The following is a 25,217-nucleotide window of genomic DNA, read 5'->3' as shown; positions in this document are numbered from 1 at the left end:
TTTCTTGGCGATTCTACTCTAATTCGGCACCTATTCGGAACCTATTCGGGGAGCTCTCCGAATCAGAGACGAATATGTTCCCAATCCATCTGATTTAGGCCATATTCAGGCAAAATTGGTCCAAATTTATTTGGGAGAATTCGGTTCTGGTGTAACCCTGGCTTAAGGGTCTCACGGACCGCGGCACACAGCTGATAGCAGCTGATGAACGTTGCTGTGTGTAGCGTAGGCCTATAGGCGCAGTGGAGGTGTGACACACAGCTTTTTGTTTTTCCTTTGAGATATGTGCTCCTCTGAAACCGAAACGAAGACCCCAACACAAAGACATGCCGGATCACCCCAGATCTGAGCTGGGGTGATCTGGGGAGAGATCCATGTTGACGCCTTAGGCATCCTTGGACATCCTTGAGGCCAACGCGGCAGCTTTTGGAGGTCAAAAACATCCGGCGTCATTCGGGGACTGCCGTGTTGGCAGAGCAATCCGGGGGTGATCCGGCATGTCTATGTGACTTGGTCTTTACGTTCTTGTTGAAGAGTCGGCCTCAGGCTCAGCTGCAGTTGAGCATGAGGCTGCATCACAGGGCGTACCGCAGCACTCCACTATCTATCGGCCTACTCGTTCCAGATAGTAGCAGAACCGGGCTTGCTAATGAAAAGAGTTCGTTGTGTAGAATATGCTATTGTTGGTGCTTTAATTTATTTTAATTGTTACTGAAAATAGTTTTAACTCAAATTGACAAGGGAAACCCATTTTCTTTTATGGTCACAGATTTATCAATACGTTGTTCATTCATCTTTGAAGTGTTCCGAGCATACCAAAGAATGTTTGGCCACACACAGATATTTCATTCCGCACGAAACGTACTCGGCCACGCGTCATGTTCGTCGGTTTGCACTGTCAAGAGGGGGAAAAAGTCAGAACGCGTCTTTTCGAAAACTATAATTCCCTAAACCTACTATAGAAACCGGAACATATAGCACTAAAACTGCATTAATTTGCCAAATAATAATCATCCCAGTAACATCTTTCAAGTGCAATTTCGCACAGATAGTGTATACACATTTTAATCGGTCGATGCGTGCCAACTGGGTTTTTTTCTAGTGTTATTCGTATCTGCTTAAAATTACATCGGAAGCCGTTTTCCGATTTTGGCGAGGAAGCACTCTCTGAAACTGATATCTTTTTCTTGTTATTTCTTCATAATTATGTATATATGCGACCCTGCATCAAAAAACCAACAAAAAGTTGCCAGACATGGATTTTTAGTTCAGAACAGAATCTGAAAGAGCAGACTTTAAGCTTTAAAATGATGTATAACTCAATTCAAATTGACTCTCCTAACCTATCATAAAATTGGAAAGAAAGCACACACTCCAGAAAAGTGTGAACTGAGAAAAGAGGCTCTGAAGTCCAGGGTTTATTCAAACGCCTAATCTTTACCAAGCCGCGCTAGCTGTGCTATGACTGGAAAAAAGGAAGGATGTATATACCACAGGAGCAACAACAATGAAGGGATTATCAGCGTATGTTGTTCAGCATAATCTGGTAAATTAACAATTTTGATCAGGTAAATTAGTTGATTATTTTGGTTAATCTCAATTCAAAATTAAGCATGCTTTATAAATGCATTTTGATCATGTTGAATAAAAATTTTGAAAGCATTGCCGTCATTCTTTCTAAAATTATCAGAGTTGAAAGTGAAGAGTATGGACAGGGTTTGTAAGAAATGAAAATCAAGGGGACTCTATACACGCTATAGGCAATGATATGACACACCTAGTCACAATGTTCTACAAAAGGGGTGTTTGAGAAAAACGACCAAATACACAATTTCCTATCCGTTTTCATGATCCCAAACTTTAGCATAATGTAAAAAACTTTTACATAAAATGTGAAACTCAAGATTCGCTAGGTTAACCCATTTCACCTATTTCCAGTCCTCGCACAAAATCAGTGCGTGCGACTTTTTGTTGATTTTGTGATGCACGGTCACATAACCGTGAAAGACGAATGTTTTACGCCAAATCAGGAAAGTTAATCTTTCATAAATTGAAACATTTTGAAATTTCAAATAAATTTGCAATACCTCTTTAACAACTTAGATTTGTCCAGTCAAATTATTGTTTACACCACCCTGTATTCTTAAAGCATGACATTCAGCTATGACAAAGAATATCTAATTGCTTTTCGACATTTCAAACGTTTTTTTTTTTCTTTTTTTTTTTTTTTTTGGCGTGAAGTATGCATATGACTGCAAAGTTAATGTGAGAGTATGGATTGAGGGGGGAGTGGCAATTGCAAAATATTACAGCGCAACCATCGCATAAATTGTTTTCCTTAGAGTGAGAAGTAAAAGCAAAAAAAAAAAAAAAAAAAGAGAATGGAGCAGAAATTAAGAAAAATATTTTTGTTAGAACATTGATGTCACGTTTGGACTTACAGTGAACATTGAGAGAAGCGATGCTGTCTTGCTGGTTAAGTCTCACCAATTGATGTCCAGTGGTTTCACATCGTAGAGATTGCCTGTAATTGTCCTTTGTTGGCACGAAGGTAAACGTACTTGTTGTATCAGTCAGTTCTGAATTGATAGCATTTGGGGCGTTTGTTGTTACTATCCCAGTAGTCTGTGGTATATTACCAAGATACCAGTTGATGTCTACTTCTGGTCGGCTTCCATCAGCTGTGCAATCTGCCTCGTATGTTTCTCCAGCGATCGGAGTAGAATTCAGCGTTAATGATACAGTTGGTGCCACTGTTTAAGAGTTGAAACACACACAAATATTAGAAGCAAACACAAGTTGACACATACAAGTACAAATACATGTCATACACTCACACACACACACACACACACACACACACACTCACACATACTAATAAAGTCTAATAAACAATAACCAAAAGAAAAAAAAAATGCCCTTTACTTGCTATTAAAGTGTGTATCCTTAGCAGGTTAACTTTCTTATCTTTTTGTTTCGTATACAACACAAGTCGATGTGATATATTTGGGCATAATGCGGTTGTTTCCTATTAAAACAATGTGAGAATTGAGAAAAGTGTGTTGTGAAAGCAAAAATATCCAACTAATTTCGGCGTGAATGCCGAGTACTGAGTACTTTTTCTTCATGATTTGATCTGAAACCTTGGATGGCGTCATTATTCTGCCCCACTTGCTGACCGTTGCTGACGGTGCAGTAAAGGATAATCATATCATCTTTGGACTAATTGATTCGGGTCATTTCTTGGAGATTCTGTTTTTTTGTTTTTTTTTTTTCGGCTCAGCCGTCAGCGTCAGGTATAAATTAGTGTGGCAAATGTATACTCTTACTAATATTGGGTAAATTTAGTTGGGTAATTGTTGGTTGGTAAAAAAAAAAATCATTCTGGGCAATTATCGCCCAAATGAGCTTTAAGGTGATTAAACCAATATTGGGTAATTATTCTTACTTAAATATTGGGCGAATATTTACCAACAGAATTGATAATGGAGAGTTGGGTACTTTTTGCCCCGCTGTTGTGTAAAGTGACGCATTCCCTTGGCGTGTTGGGTATTTTTTTTTTTTTTTGGCAACTGATACTTGGGTAGAAATTCGCCTTATATAACATACCAACATTATTTTGCACATTAAGCCTGGGTATTTCTTACCGGTACTTGCCTAATTTTGTTACATTCCTTTCTAAGTTGGTAAATTTTTATGGACAAGTAAAAGAGTCTATATGAAGGGGACGCGTGTATGTGTGTATGTAAGTAACTGTCTGTGTGTTTGTTTGTGTGTGTGTGTGTGTGTGTGTGTGGTATAGGCCTAGGTATGGAAGGATGGCCAGACCTTACGATTTTGTAGGGGGTACCAAGAATCACTATAGGGTGTTCTTTGTTATAGGAATGGGGGGGGGATAACACCCCCCCCCCACACACACACGCAGACACGGTATTGTCTATATATATATATATATATATATGTATATGTATATATATATATATATATATGTACATTATAATATACAACATATTATAATTACATATTATAATTAATATATATGTAAGCAATAGCTACATTGTGGACGTATTTTGACATAATTTTCTTACGTTTTCCTTTATTCCGTCAAAACCGGACAGCACTGCCGGAGGGGTTAAAAAAAAAATCAACATTGCGGGAGTATCTGTCTGTTGAAGCAGACTACAGGATACCCTTATAATATTGGTTGTTTGTGTTTTGTGTGTGTGTGTGTCGGTTTGTGTGCAAATAGTGAGATGACACTATTTGAAACCCATATACCTGACTGGACTTGCCTACCACTTCATTCCAGTAACTAAAATATTGAAATTTTGATACCAGTTGGTTTCTGTTGGTTTCTACTGTTTTTTTTTTTTCTGCTCATGAATATTTTTGTTTTGTTTGATAGATACTTTATTTTCTGCAAATCAATATACAAAAGTTACATATAATCATGAAGATGCAGGAAACATACAAAGTAAATTCAACGCAGAGTGGTTTGACTTGCATAAACCACGATATATATAAGTACATAATCATGAACATGTAGGAAATATATAAAATAAATTTAACACAGTCTTTTGACTTGCATAAACAACGATATGAAAGAAAATTAATGATATAATATACAGTATGCATGTCTATGCAGCAGTGATAAGAAAAACATTTGTAGTTAAGAAACGATTATGCAGAGGGCCGCCATTATAAGCATTGCTTGAAAAGATGGCCGGCCCGAGGAAAAGATAGGGACGTACTAGATTCGTAACAATACAAATTCTGCTGCGAAGATAGCAGGGGAAAATAAACTCTGGTGTGTGATGGTGGTGGTGGTGAATGTGCGTGCAGGTGCTTGAAGGTGCACAAGGGCAGATAGGCTGGAATTTAGAATAATAGAATAGGTTTGCTGGAAGAGGGGACAATATGCGCTGTTGCTATCGGGAGACCAACATTAGTCATATGAATTATTTGTTTTTAGTTCGTATTTGAAGTAAACTGTAATAAAATGTGCTTCTTTACGTTTGCTTTGAATGAAAACAAGGAGGCACACTATTTCAAATCCTCAGGAAGAGTGTTCCATGTATCGGGACTTTCATGTCTAATCGACTTTTGAGCAAGTAAAAGCTTCGGATTACGTAAATGAAAATCATGGGAACGACGGGTAGGGTATGAGTGAATAATATGGTCATTGGTTACTAGGGTATTAAGAGGTAATAAATTTCGAGTGTGTTTGTACATAAATATGGCAGTTAGGTATAGATGTATATCATGGGCTTTCAAAGTTTTTAGGCGATAAAATATGGGATCAGTGTGAGCCCCCCCCCCCCCCAAAAAAAAAAAAAAAAAATGTATGTGTGCATATACGAAAAGCCTTTTTCTGGAGAAGAACAATTGTGTTCAATTTAGTTTTGGTACAGTTGCCCCATACGATATTGCAGTACATTACATATGGTAAAAATAAAGCGTTATATAACAGAAGTAAAGTTTCACCATTAATTATTTCATTCTTCTTAAAACACCAGTTGCTTTAGATATTGCTCTTGTAATATTCTCAGTTATGATTATTCCAAGTTAGATTGCTATCTAGGGTCACTCCTAGGAACTTGGTTGAATGTTTCTCAGCAATGTTTGTATCATCAATGAAAATACTTTGAGGAAGGGTGGATTGGGATTGAAACGTATGAAAGTGTATAAAACATGTCTTATCAATATTCAATGAAAACTTATTACTTCTAAACCATTTCGAGATGTTGCTTAATTCCGTATTTAGTGTATCAACCAGTGTTACAATATCCTTGTGGGAATAAAAAACATTGGTGTTGTCTGCAAATAAGATGAAATTTAAATGAGGAGAGGAGTTGATAATATCATTAATATAAATCAAAAAGAGTAGGGGCCCGAGGATAGATCCCTGAGGGACACCGCATGACACGTTAGAATATGTTGAGCGAGTGTATTTAAATGCAACATATTGTTTTCGATGACTTAGATAACTTCTGAATCACGACAGAGTAATCCCTCTCACACCATAATTATGTGATTTTTCAAGTAAAATGTTTTTTTTTATTGAATTGAAATGGTTTATTGATATCAACATCGTCGCAGCCAAAGGCCGAATTGTGATGCTTTACAGCAAATGATATAAAAGAATACATAAAAAAAGCTCAAAAGAGGAATACATGTAAATTCATGAAATTCTTCCGTCGAGATGAACTATACACATGACAAATCCATAATCAAACGTAAATAAGCACTGAATTGATCAGTGTTTTAGTAGTAGCCATGATAAAAAATCATGGGCGTACATACTCGAGCAGGATTCGAACCTACGACCTCCTGATCACCGGACAGGCGTCATCTCCACTAGACCACCGAGCTTTCGCCCGGCAGCAAGTGCTGGTTCTAATCCTTATAGCATTCAGCGGGTACTGCTTTGTTATTCAAATTCATGAAATTCTTCCGTCGAGATGTTTTCATTGCAACTGATTGACAAATTGCCCTGCATCAACGTAAATAAGCACTGAATTGATCAGTGTTTTAGTAGTAGCCATGATAAAAAATCATGGGCGTACATACTCGAGCAGGATTCGAACCTACGACCTCCTGATCACCGGACAGGCGTCATCTCCACTAGACCACCGAGCTTTCGCCCGGCAGCAAGTGCTGGTTCTAATCCTTATAGCATTCAGCGGGTACTGCTTTGTTATTCAAATTCATGAAATTCTTCCGTCGAGATGTTTTCATTGCAACTGATTGACAAATTGCCCTGCATCAACGTAAATAAGCACTGAATTGATCAGTGTTTTAGTAGTAGCCATGATAAAAAATCATGGGCGTACATACTCGAGCAGGATTCGAACCTACGACCTCCTGATCACCGGACAGGCGTCATCTCCACTAGACCACCGAGCTTTCGCCCGGCAGCAAGTGCTGGTTCTAATCCTTATAGCATTCAGCGGGTACTGCTTTGTTATTCAAATTCATGAAATTCTTCCGTCGAGATGTTTTCATTGCAACTGATTGACAAATTGCCCTGCATCAACGTAAATAAGCACTGAATTGATCAGTGTTTTAGTAGTAGCCATGATAAAAAATCATGGGCGTACATACTCGAGCAGGATTCGAACCTACGACCTCCTGATCACCGGACAGGCGTCATCTCCACTAGACCACCGAGCTTTCGCCCGGCAGCAAGTGCTGGTTCTAATCCTTATAGCATTCAGCGGGTACTGCTTTGTTATTCAAATTCATGAAATTCTTCCGTCGAGATGTTTTCATTGCAACTGATTGACAAATTGCCCTGCATCAACGTAAATAAGCACTGAATTGATCAGTGTTTTAGTAGTAGCCATGATAAAAAATCATGGGCGTACATACTCGAGCAGGATTCGAACCTACGACCTCCTGATCACCGGACAGGCGTCATCTCCACTAGACCACCGAGCTTTCGCCCGGCAGCAAGTGCTGGTTCTAATCCTTATAGCATTCAGCGGGTACTGCTTTGTTATTCAAATTCATGAAATTCTTCCGTCGAGATGTTTTCATTGCAACTGATTGACAAATTGCCCTGCATCAACGTAAATAAGCACTGAATTGATCAGTGTTTTAGTAGTAGCCATGATAAAAAATCATGGGCGTACATACTCGAGCAGGATTCGAACCTACGACCTCCTGATCACCGGACAGGCGTCATCTCCACTAGACCACCGAGCTTTCGCCCGGCAGCAAGTGCTGGTTCTAATCCTTATAGCATTCAGCGGGTACTGCTTTGTTATTCAAATTCATGAAATTCTTCCGTCGAGATGTTTTCATTGCAACTGATTGACAAATTGCCCTGCATCTATGAAATATAAAATATTACAGTTGAAAAAAGAATCGCGAGATTAATATTGCACAATATTATCGTGATATACATCTTTTTTGTTATCTTACTTCCCATTTCTCTCTCTCTCTCTTTCTGTCATGATCAATAGTGTCAAACGCTTTACTAAGATCCATAAAGACACAAATATGCTCCTTTTTAGTAAGCGCATGGATAATATTATCAACAGATTTAATTATAGCATAATCGGTAGAAAATCCTTTCCTAAAACCAAACTGATTCGCATTTAATATTTCACTTTTAATCATGAACGAGTGGAGACGCTTGTAAACTACCTTTTCTAGAATTTTCGGTATTGCAGGTAACAATGAGATGGGACTATAAATTTTCAGCATTAAGGGATCTTCTCTTTTATAAATGGGAATAACTTTGGTCGTTTTGAAGGAGTCTGGATACTTTCCGTTAAGTAGGGATAGATTGAATATATGGGAGAGAAGGGCTGCTAGGGAGTAAATTTTTTTTTTAAACAAATTCACACGTAAGTTATCAGGCCCACAGGATTTACTACATTTCAGAGATCGAACAGTATCAATAATTTCCGATTCATTAATTGGAGTCAAAAACAAAGAATTTTGATTACTTTCAGATAAATAATCTTTATAATTTTTTATATCATTTATGGGAATAGATGCTGCTAAAGAAGGACGAACATTGACAAAAAAAATTGTTAAAAATATTTGCAATTTGGTCAGGATTGGTAATAACATTATCGTTATGAGTAATGCTGTCAGGACATTCCGTAGGTTTCTTTTTGAGTATTTCATTAACGGTCCGCCAAAGAGCACTTTTATCATCCTTATTAGATTCGAGTTTATTCGAAATATATGATTTACGTGAAACTCGAATCAAGGTAGTTAGTTTATTTCTATATGTTTTGTACCTTTTCACGTTTTCAGGAGTAGGTTTTCTCAGAGATATTTCATAAAGACGGTTTCGAGTGAGAATGAAGTGTATAAGACCTTGAGTAATCCAGGGTTGCCGAGCTTTTTTCCTTCCATTTCTTTTGGGAGTTAAAGGAATATGTTTATCATAATGATCTAATAATTTTTGTATTCAAATATTCAAAACCTGTTCAATTTCTCATCGTGAAAAAGATAAAAATAATATAGTTAAATTTAATGTTTTTTATGATTTCAATAAACTCTGAAATGCCTTAAATGTATTAGAAATTTATTGAATATTATTGCTGTGTTATTCACTATTTCAACTTGTACCTTTGACGAGGTATTTTCATATTTTATAATAAAAGTGTAATCTACACGGTAACCATGTCTCAAAGCATTACAACTAAATGACCCTATGTAATGTGATTGAAATATCCCTGGTACTAACTAGGTCTAGGATGTAGGCTAAGCCTAGATGTACTTGTAGGTATAGGCTTTACAACTAGCTGTATAGGAATGTGATAGGTTAGATATGAACAACATCTTGACATACACATATCCTGGTAAACACCCATACATCAAATAAGTCAACATAAAATTAGTTTTGTCAAGTGGATTATGTGGACAAATGAAAATTGGGCAATATCTAATTGGGTAATTATTGATTGGGCAAGTGAAAACCCAACTCAATAACCAATGGTAGGGAAATTACAAAGTTGGGTAAAGTCTAATTGATCAACAGCTGATAGGCAATTCTATTTGCCCAACCACATAGCAAACTCATTACCCAACATCAGTTGAGCAGATTTTAACCAATGACTGTGTGGACAGTATGTTGCCTAGCGTTGGTTAAAGGTTGGACATTTTTTTTTTGCCCAACTATTATAAGAGTGTAATACATCATAATCATTAGAGACATGAGGATGAGACGAATATGTTTCAGGGTTAGGCCTATATCACGTCATCTATTTATAAACGAGCAATCTGCGAATATTCTGTTTTGCACGCCCAACAAATGGAAACTGTTGTAAAATACCATAAAACAACTTGCCTCACTGGTTTGTCTTGCAGCACGAGTTTTTATGCAATGATAGAAATATCGTGTTATCGGAGCAATGTTGCGAAATTGCTAATCATCGCATCACACGACATTTACTGTTGTCTACGCATTTATAAATTATAAAGCGCAAAAGCCAAGGAACACCTTGCAAAGGATTAGACAGACGTGGCAACCCAGCTGGTATCCTCACTGATGATGGCTTTCTTATTTGACTGACAGTCTGGCCTAAAGCCCGCCGCACACTATATGATCCTATACCGGTCGTACGACCTGAATACCAAAGTGGGATGTCACCAGTCGTAGAGATTTGACGTGTTGAATCAAGATACAGTAAAATACAAGCGCACGCAGTGCGCACTGTTCTTTAATATTCATTGGTAAAATGTATTAAAGACAGAACAGTCGTAAGCCTACTCGTAAGGTCAGGTTGTACAGTGTGCGTTGGCAGGTCGTACGACTCGGTCTTATGGTCTTAAGGTCGTATATAGTCGTGAGTCGTATAGTGTGCGGTGGGCTTTATAGTCCCTTTGCTACTCCTACTGAACTTTCCTTCATTCATTCGGTATATGCCCAATACAGTTGGTGTTAATTATTGCTTTATTCGTTTGTTATACGTCTTTCTTTTTTTTCTGGGGAATTTTCAAGACATCTTAACAAAACATGCTTTGCTTGCAGGCATATGATTATGAGGGGAACTTTCACTACAAAGGTGGGAAAACGAATAATTTGTCATGTGTTTGCATTCAAGTGTGATGTCATAATTAGGCTAGATGACTTGTATTCTCTTTAAATTCTGATTCCTCATTCGTTATTTCTTATTCGTTGTTCACTCATTTCATTTTAAACAGTAACATCAATACATATTAAACTAAAGATTTTAAGAAGGTTTTGGAACCTGAAAGATCAGTCACTTTTGGTCCTTCTTGTAATCTACATGCTATCTAGGGGCAAACTCACCCTCTACAGTAACTTGTGCTGCTGGTGCAGGATCTGTCACTTCTGAAGACTGGCAAACATAACTCCCTTCCTCTGTAATCTGTGTATCAGTGATTGTCAGCGTAGATGAGGTGGCATCATCTGATACACTGAAGTCAGCATATTTTGCCAAAGGAGTTAGTTTGTTTCCTCCACTGAACATGGTGACAGCAGGACTCACTGACTCATCACTCCAAGTGAAAACTGATGATGTTCCCCCAGTCACTGTACATGTCAACTGTGTGATCATTCCACGTTCCACTGCTTCTGGAGAAGGACCATTCAACGTCTGACCGTGTGTTACCATTATTACCTGCAAGTAGAGAGGGAGAAAGAGAAGAACTGTATCTTACACGTTTGTGTTTGGTGTAGGTGCATGCTGGCTATATTGGACAATGTCCTTGTATATTCACGGAAAACACTATACAGGCCATCTACTGCTGAATGCCTAAATAATGTTGTTGTTGTTGTTTTAAATAGAAAAAAAAAGCATGGGACTCTATAAAAAGAAATATCAATTTGCCCCAACAACACTGACATAAACTTAGACCAAAATAAATCTTAAATGATATACAACATAATGTCTCCACGAGGGAGCTCATAGTGAGTGTCTCTAGAGGGAGCTTATAATGTCTCCACGACATTTTCAAATTACATCGTTATACTTACGCCGTGCAGAATCATTGCTGCAACCGAAATGTACAGTAGATGATAAGCCGCCATGGTCGTATTCTGTTCAAAGCGGGGGCAAGCAGACAGCAAACAAACAAAAAAAGAAGAATCAAAGTGCGTGTATAAGAAATACATTTTCAAGTCATCATAACTCTTGTATTGTCATTGCAATTGAGTATCTATTTTGTTGTTATGTATCTTTATCTTATGAGGCGGTCGGTAGAGATTTTCATTATCCTGTAGACTGGCCTGACTGGGCAAATGCAGAGAGCGATTTGCAAGTCATTATCATTAATGTTTTTCCTGCTTTTGATAATTACAAACATCTACGTTAATATTTTCTTTCATTTTGTTGTATTATTTTTATGGTAGCATGTTACCAGGTTGATAGACGCACTACTATATACTTCTGTTTTTCTTGAATGTAGAAGACGAGAAATAAGTGAGAAGATATGACTCGGTTTATTTGCTTTAGCGGCCACCTGTCTACAGCGTCCACCTGTCTATAGCGACCACTGAAAAATCCCCCGAAAGAAAAACCCTGTTAAAGACCCTGTGTATAGCAGTCACCTATATCTAACACGGCCAGCGGCCACAAATTTTGTGTCCCGCGGTAGATTTTAACCTGTCTAGAGCGGCCAAAGATCCGGTGGAGCCGTACTTGAGCCGATAATTCAGCTTGTTTTTCTGCTTTGCAGCCGTGAGAGTAATTCATGGGGCAACGTTTAGTGACCGCCACCGCTGCAGTCATCACTCATTCCAGTCATTATAATGCACTAGTGTTAAGCTTTCTTCAAGACTGTACATAGGCCGACGCATGATACTGTGCAACCGGTGATAAACAGCAGCATCGTCCAATGCATGAAACACACGTGTTTATATGTGTACACATTCATGTAGGCCTACATGGAAGTACCTTCCAGGGCCAGCGGAACGTTTTCAAAAGTTGACAAGCAAAAAGATAAATAAATAAATAAAGTAAAAAAAGGGTCTTCAGCGCCAAAACATAACTTTACCGCGGCCACACTTCAAGATCTATATCTATATATCTATTTCTTTCTAGTGCACTTACGTAAGAGATGACACCTTATGTATTCCTTTGTATCGTGCAGAAAAAGTGTGTGTGTGTGTGTGTGTTGGGGGGGGGGGGGAGCGAGCCCCATTGCCCCCCCCCCCCCCACCTCTCCGCCGGCCATGCCTACAGATGTATACAACTATGACACATGTACATGTACGCAGAGCACACACAATGTTGGATAACCAGTCCTGTCTATAGCGTTCACCTTTGTATAACGCCTATGTTTTAATTCCCTTGGGTGGCCGCTATAGACAGGTTTGACTGATGACATTCGTTTAATAAGATTTACCTACAGCTGTTGTGCTACGTGTACTTTCAACACTTCTGATTACATACACGAATTATACAAGTATTCATCATTATACGACTCAACTAAAATGCTGCGTTACCGTGAAACAAACCACGGACAGATTTTAAATCCATAATGGAAAGAAGCATCGAAGCATAATGGTGGTACTTCGTGAATAGTTTGCAGGCAAATCGCAATACCAGGGTCCTAGAGAATAGATGTATCAGTCAGAATTGTAAGTGGAAAGATATATCTTACCTTTGATGACTTATTTGGTGTTGAAATGTCTTTCACTGGATAGGCTGTCCCGCTTTCTTCACATGTAGTTGCATAAAACACTCAACGAGGAAACAAGACACACTCTGAGGCGAGTCAGTGAATTGCCCACCTTGACGGTTGACTATCGATAACCAAACTATTTGATGATAGTCGATATATCGCCCTCTTTTGACGATGAACCATTTATTGATTTAATAAGGAGGGCGTGGTAGGAAAGGAAAAAGAAAATATTGGCATGTGTATTTTTTTTCTTATGCTATCACATTTCCTCTTATGTTACTGGGAAAATATGAAATAAAAATATGGGAAAAATACAACCATTACGGTGATGTAGACACATCTTTGTTTCATATTTTGCCAAACCTGAGGATTCCTGATGTTACTCCATTACACTACAGCTCATTTATGATATCCATGCAAGCTTTAACTGATATCTTACTGTTCATTTGTGATCACATAATGACGTTCTCATAACTTTAATCTGTTGATATTTTCGATGGTATAAAGTAACAACAGTGAGATACAACTTGAATCAAATAGAGGAGCCCAATGGAAAAGGTTGACCTGCGAAATTTTGTCCGATTGGACACCTTCTGGAGATGCGCAAAAACTTTGAAACATGACATTCAAGTAAAGAATGAAGTAATTAATATGCAATGACCTTCTTCATTAAAGTGCATCCACATTAAAAAAAAAAGGTTCTTTGGCGCGCCAGAATTCACTAGTGCCGAGAATATCTCTGTCTACACCCAATATCATCTAAAAAAATAGAGAAGCATGTATGATATACATAATAATTCAAAAGGTGAAATCATGCATGTCAGATAAAGGTCGTGACAGTGGCAGCACTGCACGGGACACGTTGTCACGGTAACGGGAGACATGAAGGGTGATGCAATATTTTCTGTTTTTGTCTAGGTCATATTTTGAAGGGGCATGTTATTGCTCTCCCTATCTCTCTCTCTCTCTCTCTCTCTCTCTCGCCTTTTGTCTCAATTTTACTATTTCCAAAACTGCTTATTACAGTACAGGGAACTCTATAGAAACCACTTAAATTGATATATATCCATGCATATTCTGGTATTCTATGAATAGCTGCATCGCATAGATCATCTTTATATATCAAGGTGTATGTATACGCTGTTGCTGCTGTACACGCTTTATTGAACTCATGGTAGATTGACATTTTTTTTTTAAATCATGATGCACAATTTGAGGTCTTATTTCTGTTTGTTGGTTCGGTTTACCAAACCGTAAAGTTAAGCATGTTAAGACGTGAGATGGTCGATATCACAATTCCCCCCAAAACGGCGACAGAGTTGCCATTCATCAAGTCTGCTGCCACCAATGCTACTGCGTATAAGTTGTTGATATTTCATAATTCTTATGACATAGTGTATAGAACCGGATTTAGCCAAAGAGGTTCCTATACCCAGCACGTCATACTCAATACCCTCGCATTCTGAACCTTTACTGTCCAACACATGAACGGAAGCCCAAGCTACGACTCTATGCTGATCATCTGACTGATCGTTTGACCGGGAGAGACGCATCGTTATCGTCTGAACGGCAATACTTGTGTGTGCAATATTGTTTGTTTATATGATTGGAATGACCGGTGACTTTGTCTGTTTGCATCCAATATTGGCACTGGTGGCCTGCTTTATACAGCGTTCCTCTGAAAGAACGGTGTCTGGCATGGACCCAAATTTTCTCTCTCTCTCTCTCTTTTATTTTTGCAATGAGACTATAGCACTACTATAATATTTAACGACAAATGCATAGAGCACGTCAATACAAATATTTTATATCAAACACTTCAGTTTTAAGAAACCTCGACACGATAAAGTACATAGAGTATAACATAAATGTTAACAATAACAATAACAATGATGTATGCATCTTACTAGTGGATCTTTTTAGAATCAACTCAGATCCGACCTTTTAAAAGTTTTCTTCCTTACACATTTAAATTAAACAAAGTACACAATATGTCATGAGCATTATTTTCTAAATCTTTAAAGAAGATCGCTTTGTCTGAATTGTTCGCAGGCATGCAGTCAACCTAATGTATGCACACAGTTCTGGTGATGTAGAACCTATCAATACAGTAAATTCTTGTTCACCATTTTTTTCAGACGTTTTAATAACCGGCACTGTGTAAGTCAATTTGTCCTGGTTATTCGAAGTAATGATGTAGTAATCCCTTATATATATATATATATATATATATATATATATATATATATCGCTATCCAGATCAGTATTCATAATGTTCACTGTTTAATGTTTGTTGTTTGTAAGTGTACACCTCATCCAGCTTTAATTCTGCCATACATAGGTACAAACAATCAAACAAACAAACAAACAAAGAAACAACAAAAAACAACAACAAAAGAACAACGCATTGAATCTAACACGCATGTAGTTAAAACACTTACACAATGTGATATCAATTCATTTGACAGATTGAGATTTTGGGAAAACTTCATTTTTGCAGCTTTATTGCGTTCTTCTATTGGTTGGTTTATCTAATACAGAACCTACATCAAAATCAAAGAATAATGCAATATTGGCCAAATAATTCATAGATATGGAGTGATTAAGACGGACAGTTCGCCTTACAATATGCATAGGATGGGTTTGAAACTACGTGTCAAATTATTATCAAATTCAAGAACAAGATTTATCATTATCATGTTTTTTTTTTCATCATAAAGACTTTCCTTCATTGACTCAAGATTGAGGTTATCATACACGTCTTATTCGAAATAGATTCAAAGAGTGTCCCGTCTAAGTTTCGAACTGACAAGTGTTACATTTTGTAAAAGGACGGAAACAATCAAAACCAAGAGTAATATTGTCATATCAGTCATTAATTTGACTGATACTAAGTATCTCTCTCTCTCTCTCTCTCTCTAAATCATATATGGGGATATGATAATGTACATACAGTAATATAATATCAGTAAACCACATAGTGAATGAGGTATGTTGCACTATACATTCAAGTAGTTCCGTCACATGCGCTTATAGTTGGGAATCGGCTGATCGACCTCAGTGCTGCTTATCAAAGGACTGCGTGATGCGGTTTCCGGCAATAAATTAAACGCTATTTATTGTTATTTCTTCCCAAACGTACAAGTTTCCAATTAATCAGTAGAAACTTGTTGATATTTATCATCTATAATATCTGTGGGGATTTATTGAATCGTATTCATTTGGTACAATAACAAAGTTATAATATTTGTTCTAATGGGCATCTAAATTGAAACTTGTTGATACTAATTCAAATCACAATGACAACAATAAAAACAACACAAATGTCTCTTATAAAACATAAAGAATCTCGGGAAAATAATATTGAGTCCGTTGTTGTTGGTTTTTTTTGATATGTGAATTACCATGAAAACGGTATTCTAGTATTTTTAAGGTTAGGTTAATCAATGGTGATTATTATTTTCATTAACGAAAACCCAGACGTCAGATTCAGAGTCGTGTCCTTGTCGCCATACAGGGACTGTACAGGGTGCAATACAATATAATTTACTGCTGTACACTAATTACATGTACATTGAATAACACTGGTAACTACAGCATAATGATGATAAGACAATAAATAACTTAGAAATAATGTCCACAACAATAACATGACCAATGTGATGACTGTTGAACCCGCGTACTTAGTTACAGTAAGCCATCAAGAAAATGTTCATTTTACTAGTGATACGTCAACAGGCACTAACAAGCATGTGGACGCTGTGAAAGGCCAATTTCTACAATTAAACTTGTAAAATTATCTACGAAACAAATTTCTTACCAATTATAACTTGTGGACATTTTTAAGCCTCCGCAAGAAGAGTGCCGGAGGCATTATATTTTCGGGTTGTCTGTCCGTTCGTCCGTACGTCTGTACGTCCGTTCCCATTTGTACACGCGATAACTTGAGTAATATTGATCGGAATTCTACCAAACTTGGTCCAACGATAAAGTATATAGGGCAATTACTTGATCACATTTTGGGTGAAATCAATCGAGAGGTCAAAGGTCTAAAGTCAAGGTCAAATCATGATATTGAATCCGTTTACGGGATAACTAAAGACTGAATCAAGCAAATTTCACGAAACTTTGTCAAAGGATGACGTATGGTTGAGATGGGGCAATTACTTGATTAGTTTTTGAGTGAAATCGGCCAGAGGTCAAAGGTCAAGGTAAAATCGTAGAATTTATTCATTGACGCAATAACTCAAGACTGGATAAAGCAAACTTCACCAAGCTTGGTCCAAGGATGACGTATGATGGGGCAATTAATTCAAAATTTTTTGAGTGAAATCGGCAAGAGGTCAAAGGTCAAAGAGTCAAGGTCAAATGTTCAAAATTTCACTATTTCCCCCATATCTAGGCGATGCCTCAAGGTATTTTCTTGAAACTTAGTGTATACATGTACTACCAAATAAAAATACCCCAGAGAGAGTTTCAGGTCAAAGGTCCGGTGAAAATGTTACAATTTCACTTTTTTTTTCTCCAGACCTGGCAAATGGTTCAGGGTATCTTCATGGAAATCGGTACATATGCATGACATTGTACTGACTGGCAAAGAATTAAGGGAATTAAGGGGTCATGGGTCAAAGGTGAAGGTCAACTCCTCAAAATTTCACTATTTCCCTCATATTTATGCAATTTTTGCAGGATTTTTCTTGAAACATAATGTATTACCAAATAGATGTTCTCTGGAAAATTTCCTGCAAAAAGGTCAAAGGTTAAAAGATCAAAGCTCAAGTGAAAGTGCTTTATTTAATTTTTTCCGCCATATCTTGAAAGTGACTCAAGGTATCGTGAAACTTGATAAATATTTATGCATGTTCAACCCAACAGTCTTTCTCTTGGGAATTTTAGGGTCATATGGTCAAAGGTCAAGGGTCAAAGGCCAGGTTTAAATGGATTTAAAAAGAATACTGAAATTACACTTTTTCTTCGTACCTTGAAAACTACTCAATTCATAAACTTATAAAGGGTCAAAAGTAAAGTAAAAATCCTTATTTCCCCAAATACATGTAGGGCCTGTCTGTACTCTTAGACTATATAGCAAACCTACTTCAAGGAAAGTGAATATTGAACACATTTGTTACAAACCTGTCATTTCAACATGTTGCCAGTTATGTGAAACTGCCATCACACATTGTCAAGACATTGTACTACAGGCCTATGAGGAGAACCATGCATTATGGCGGAGGCATGCCAGTCGCCATAGCGATATTTCTTGTTAAAGATACATTTAATACGATATTCGAAAAATCTGTTCGCATCAACACGACTCAGCATTGCATATAAACAAGCAAAGTAGTACTACTCTACGGGCATGCAGGGAGTCGTTTTGTTTGTTGAACATTGATAAAGGCGTAAAAACCTTTAGGACAATCACGGCACAACAATACATAAGAATTGAAATAATTGATATTCTGTTGCAGTTTGTTACATTTCTGTTGAAAGGCTGCTATATTCTCAATTCTTTCGCTGAGTAGGACCTAAAATTGTAACGTCAGTCAATTAAGATTAATTAGCTCAGGAGGACCTACAAAATGTAAAGTCGGTAAAGTAAGACTTGAAGCGGGCACTAACAAACACTGACACATCCCATAATATATGAAAATTAACTCAAGCTACAATTAGCGGCTATCAAAATGGTTTTTCATCGTTATAGACGCCTAGACTGTTATATCCGCAACAGATTCATACAATCTCTCATCCAAGTTCTGGAGTGACAGGTATTCCTGGAAAGAGCAAAGTAAGCACAGTTGAATGGAAATAATTTCATATTAGTTTTAAATCATGTCTGTGATCAATTAACCTTTGATGTGTGATGATATCTAAAAGAATTAAGACATATCAAAGCGTTCAAATGCCTTCATTTTAATAATGACATATTATTACATTAATCGTTTCCAAATTGGTTTCATTTAACACTATTCAATTGTGTATAATCAATACGGTCCGACAAACTATATGTTCACTCTCATCAAATTTTAAACTAATTAATCAATTAATATTTTTTTAATCAAAAAGATGTTTTATAACATAAGAAAGGAAGCACAGTCCTGTGCAAGTACAACCCAGCTTGAATTTACGTTATAACACAATAAATAAACAGTGTTTGATAATACACTGTATCTTTTATGACGAGTCAGTAAAAATACTCATCAATAGAATTATGTTTCACTCACTAAACCTGCATTTGTGAAGGTGCTATTTGATTGGTAAATATTCGTCTGGATTTGATAAGGTTTTTTTTAATGTTTATGTGACTCCAGTATTCTTTGTCGTGTAATGGTGAGTTGAGTTTAATTCTTTTTTTCTGCCTTTTCTTTCCTTTTGTCCAGGCACGTGGTAAAGAAATACAGTTGACACGGAGTGATTTTGTACTTTTAACAAGATACATCTGCATAGGAAAGTAAGCAGTTTTACAACTGCGAGATTAACAATAAGCTCATTTTCACAATATATAAGAAATAGTTAATGTCATGAGGAGCATCTTTCACTCTGAAGATGAAAGAAATGAAAATGCTATAGCTTACGTGATACACTTCCATTATCGGTTCAAGCTTCCTCTGAATGACGTCATAAGAGCATCTCTTTGTCGGCACCATTTCCCAGCAGCTGGTCATTATAGAGTATCTAAGGAAGGAGGAGAAATATACATTTTTAAGACCTTCTGATCTCCTTATATACTGATCTGTGTTTTTATTCATTAAACAAATTTGATAATTACGCAAGTGTGCCATTATCGCGAAAGTGTCGCATCTAGACTGATTCCCCAGAGAGCAGTTGGAATCGATAAACATTCTCGTCAACCAAAACAAGCAAACAACAACAACAACAAAAATCCACACACACACATTATACATTCACCTGCAAGCAAACAGAAAATGAAGGTAAATACTCACAATTCTTGACCACAGTGAGAAGGGCGTGGCATCTTGTAACCCTTGGTAACCTGCTGCCTCACCATGTCCATTGTCATTTTGGGAAAGGGTCTTGCTCCTTGAAGACATATTAAACATATTACGTATTTAAGTATTACATTTAATAGTGTTTTAGTTAATTTTTCTGTGTTTTTTTTTTGACTAACTACTTTTATACTTTCTTCACTGGCAGAATAAATTATCATTCTCAAAGGAATGCACACTAACTGTATATCTCAAGACATTACTTTTTTTTTTATTAGGTAAACAAATATCATGTGTCCTTTAACTATGTAGGTCTATATTCTGGAGCGAATTATACGGGCAGAATAACTTCATAATTATTCTTTTATCATTCCTTCCTTTAGTCTAGACCGAGGTTTATGAATTTTGTAATGTTAAACAAAGAAACAATTTATGTCATACCTAGAGTTACTATTTCCCAAAGAAGAATTCCGTAAGACCAAACATCGCCCTCTAGAGTCCAATTTGTATTCTGCATTCCTTCAGGTGAACTCCAGCGTGTTGGTTTCTGCAAAAAGGAAAAAGAAAATGAACAGCATATCTCATATATTTTAAAGAATACAAAAATCTGTATCCCCATTAATTTTCACGTTAATGAAGAAGTCGAAGACAGCTATAGTGTCTTGTCTTGAGTAGCAGTTTCTCGGACTTACTCTTTAGAGACTAAGGAGGGAATGGAATAGGCCTTTTTTCACACAAGCTTACTTTTTTTTAGTTGACTGAAGCACTCTGTGGCATGAAAACATTCGCCCAGTAAATGTTTATTGCAGGATTTTTTGTTCACAAAGGTGTATGTGTGTGTGTGTGTGTTATTGATATATCTTATATGAAGTGGGTATAACCTGTATAATAAAAATCCTTTTCAGAAAAATGTAATGTCCTTGTTAAGTGGAGTATCTAATTCTTGTTAGTAGTCATGTTCAGATGGATTCATGCTAATTCATTCTAGGATTATATCCTTGAATAATATGGGTTTTCCCGTTCATTTATACTTTTGTCATTCAAGTTCCTATTCTGAGCATTCGGTTTCACGCATTCAACGCTCGCAGTTCTGAATCAGGAATCACATTCAAAAATCCGGTCTTTCGAATTTACTATGAGAGCATTCAAATTCACTGTCGGAGCATTCAAATTGAATAGAGGAGCACGCATTTCAGCAGAGAGCGTTCAAATTCTGTCAAGCTGGCGACGGAATCTCGTCGACCACCTGTTTATTGGAAAAAAAAAGAAGGAATGTACAGGCACATGTCCCTCGGATAATATAGGACATAAAATGGAGGTCCCATGCGTGAGAAAGTCACAACTCATGCACGTACAAGATCCCACTTTATGTACTCATCGAAAAGAGCATGACGTTTAACCCGGTGAAGTAATCCCACCTACATCCAACTGGACTCCATGGAAGACCAGCTATTGCAACTGAATATGGACTGCCCGGCCATCTTCTTAGTTGGAAAATGAAATAAACAAACAAACATTATAGGAACTGTATAGGCCTCCAGACGAGCATAATACGGAAGGTTGATTGACACCTTCGGGAAAAAAGAATCGACTACATTAAAAGTGATAACATGAACATAGTTTAAGTCTAATTTGGTGTTTTTTATTGGGTTACTTTTGCGAGACTCTGTGAGATCATTGTGCGTCAGTTTGTCTTCAAATGGATGCATTGTCATTATGTGGGTAGTGTTGGGGCGCTGTCAGCATGCAGTATTATCAAGAAAGATGATTAAATGACGTTGTATTGTTTTGATGCACTGTTGATTGGACCTTGCAATTTAAAATTCATTGAGATGAAAAACAAAGATTACATGAACAGAGAACAATGTAGACCCTGTAAATAATCATAATTGCACTATTAAGCCTTCACTGGTTGTGTGTGCCCTTTCTCCTTTCAAAAAAAAAAAGGGTCTACTCCATTTTCCTCTTTAAATTGATTGCACGAAGTACGAACTCGATCGCCTGCAAATGAAATTGAGCGCTCCAATGAAGCTCGGGACTATCACGCATGACTATCGCGTAAATTTGAATGCACGAGTAGGAAGTGCAATGCTCACATTTGGAAATTGAACGCCCAAACGTGAATTTGATTTGGCAAAGCTGAAATCGAACTCCCATAAATGGAATTCTGAATTTGAATTCCCGAATACTTTCGCGTGTGTGCGCTGTGTGAATTTAAATGTACATAAATGAATTGGAATTGCAAAAGTATGAAAGTGACCGGAAAAACTATACCTACCCTCCCAGAGGGTGAAATGAATGACGTCATACCGTAGTCAGAAATCTTACAGATCCTGTCTTCCGTCATTAAAATGTTGTGAGCACACAGATTTCCATGGATAATCTAAGGAAGATATCACATTGTGAACACTCTGATAAGAAATATCATGGATTACAGGCTTGAAAGAACGTTATTTTATTGTACATAATTATCTTTTTCAAAACTCAGGTAGAAGAAACATGCACACACACACACAACATACACACACAAACACATACAATGGGCTCACGTCACAGGATGCGATTTAAATATGTCATATTCATATGGATAAAAAATAAATGTGGAGGAAGCTAATACATGCTTGTGGGGTTATAGATTCCAAGAGAGAAAGAAAACCATCAAGTACACATCTACATGTGTGTGTGTGTGTGCGTGTGTGTGTGCCTAGACTAAAATTCAAGCCCAGCTTGTTGTCTTGAATCCAGTCTTTTTTAAATGGCTAAGTCTACTATAGACAGTTTGAAGAAACATATTTGGATTTTGTGAGAGAATAATGCGATATTGTATATACTATCGGCAAACAAAGACAAGACGAAGACTGAATTGATGCATAGTTATGTCATTGATATGGTGAAGAAGAGAGATCCTCTGGAGACATCGCATCCAATATGTTAGGCCTCACTGGAAGAAGATTGTACCCTATCTGGAAAAATGCATTGTTCATCAATAATAAGCCTCGACCAGCGTCTAATCACATTTCAAAGAATCAGTAAGTCCGGCCTTCTTCCGATAACGGCGAAGTACTTGTCCACAAGAATTGAATCTGGTCCACAAAGCGATGTTTTATTTAATAGGCATTTTATGACATTGGTAAGGAACAGGTGATTATGTAGGAAAAGAACAGAGCACCAATTATGATATGAGAGCCGTAATCTACGAAACTGACAATAAGCAGCTACATCCTAGAAACCCTGAAAGCTCTGGATTTCAAATCTGAATCAGTAGCAGGTGTCCTCTATCATCTTAACTCATCATAAACAATTTGTACGTCTGCATTACTTGCACTTATATCAAATAGATCAAAATTGACATTTCTTGCATAATTACCTTGTTGGACGCAAGGAATTCCATTCCTTTTGCCACCTGCCAGGCGAACTTCAGTAACTTGGACTCATCAAAGCGGGGTCTTGTTGGCTTGACGTTCCCATAGGGAGATTTTGAGGACTGGTTATTAAACTGTAGAAAAGTCAGTAGTGTCCCACCGGAAACAAATTCGTGTACAATGGTACCTGTTTGATGTCACAATATATATTAATTTTTACAGTAGTCGATGCAAAGGCTTTGAATACTTCAACTTTGCAGATATTGTTTTTTTTTTCTTGAATATTACCAACATAGATATTCTAAGCCAATGAATGTCATTCAATAACTTTGCTTAACATCATGAAAAGAGCAAATCAAACGCTGTTTAAAGCGCTTTTTTTTCCATTGAAAGATACTACGCTTAGATAACGCGATATTTTATTTTTTTTTCTCGGAGTAAACTGATAATACTTACGATATTCTTCACAGAATCCAAGACACCTCACGATATTTTGATGATTTGGGAGTTTTTGCAAATATTTCACCACCTGCAGAAGGTCTGGAACACTTTCTGTATAGCAGAAATTAGATATTTTGATGATTAAAAAAGATGCATGAAGCTAAAGGAACGAAAGAATCATAATTGACATTCGAAATCACAATTTTCTGCTAGTCTACGGTTTAAAAGCATGCTTTAAACAAAGAGATTTTCTTTTTAAGTCGATCAGCGAAATATACACTTTTTTGTGTTACAAATTCCAACATTTATTCTTCAAGACCCGTCGTAAACATATTTTCATGATCATTTAACATACAAATCATTGTCACAAAAGTCTTTTTTTTTCTGTACAATGCCTTACTGTATGATTTTACCCTTAAACATGCAGTGAGGGCTTTATAATGCATCTATTTTTTTAAATACTCTGTATTTCTTTTTTTAAATACATAATTGCAGGCAAATGGCATTTTCAACCTTAGAAATGCTTAAGGGGACACCTGCTGGCATTTTGTATCATCATGAACTAATGCTTCAAATATCAATCAATTACTTTGTAAGTTGACTTTTTGTTATTTAAATGCTTTAAAAAAAATCCACAATTAAACAGAAAAGCAAAACATCGTGTTATCTAATGAAAACAGTATCAATGATAACCTGTGATCTGCCTCAGGGCTACCGGAGCCACTCCCTGTTTTGTGTGGAGTTCACCCTTCCACACGTCGCCAAACTTCCCCAAGCCGATGGAACCAAGTCGAGAAAAGAACGTTAAGTTTTCAGGTTCCAGAGCAACGGTGCTTGGTGTAAGTGCATGATATACAGCATTACCTGTCAAATGGAGGAAAATAAGCTCTCATGTTTTCATTACAGTCTACCCTCTTTTTTTGTTTGTTTGTTTGTTTGTTTCTGCGTTTGAGGACGTTTAAAAAAAGTGACTTCTTGTAGAGTGATGCTCTTCCATGACAATACTCGACTATTAGTTAGGATTATAGCTTGTAATTGGTTTGGTCATCAATATTGAAATACTTTATACTACGCCCTCTGACGTCATCAAATATATCAAAACATATCCACTTTCATCATATTGAACCTAACCTGCCACTTCTCACCTGTGTGCAAAATATGTCAACGGCAACTATAAACGCACGCACACACTCACACACCTACACACGAACCCTCCCATGTAAGAACATGCATGTATATTATAGCTACTATAAGAATGATTACACTGAACATGCTGAATGAAGGGAATATGTTGCCGCACTTTGTCTGATTTATATATATATGTATATATATATATGTACATATTATTTTACATATC

The 25,217-nt window shown here is 37.0% G+C and overlaps 2 protein-coding genes across 3 annotated transcripts in view; both read right to left on the bottom strand.

The window, feature by feature from the left end:
* Nucleotides 1–25,217, bottom strand: part of LOC139711399 (uncharacterized) — a 274,375-nt gene that overhangs the window by 239,622 nt on the left and 9,536 nt on the right. The gene's annotated exons all lie outside the window — the stretch shown is intronic.
* LOC139711387 (tyrosine kinase receptor Cad96Ca-like) lies at nucleotides 10,758–25,079 on the bottom strand. The gene is made up of 9 exons (XM_071623273.1): nucleotides 25,064–25,079; nucleotides 24,554–24,724; nucleotides 23,876–23,971; nucleotides 23,425–23,606; nucleotides 22,336–22,440; nucleotides 20,499–20,604; nucleotides 20,055–20,151; nucleotides 19,686–19,785; nucleotides 10,758–11,108 (listed from the first exon to the last, which is right to left on the bottom strand). The coding sequence occupies exons 1-9, from the start codon at nucleotides 25,077–25,079 to the stop codon at nucleotides 10,758–10,760; spliced, it is 1,224 nt and encodes a 407-aa protein (XP_071479374.1).

This window comes from Diadema antillarum, unplaced genomic scaffold (genome assembly GCF_040938485.1).
Source record: "Diadema antillarum isolate AM-2024a unplaced genomic scaffold, OU_Dant_1.0 seq00001654_RagTag, whole genome shotgun sequence".
Classification (NCBI taxonomy): Eukaryota; Metazoa; Echinodermata; class Echinoidea; order Diadematoida; family Diadematidae; genus Diadema; species Diadema antillarum.
Note: the sequence above shows the minus strand (reverse complement) of the source record. Positions and strands in the feature narration are given on the sequence as shown.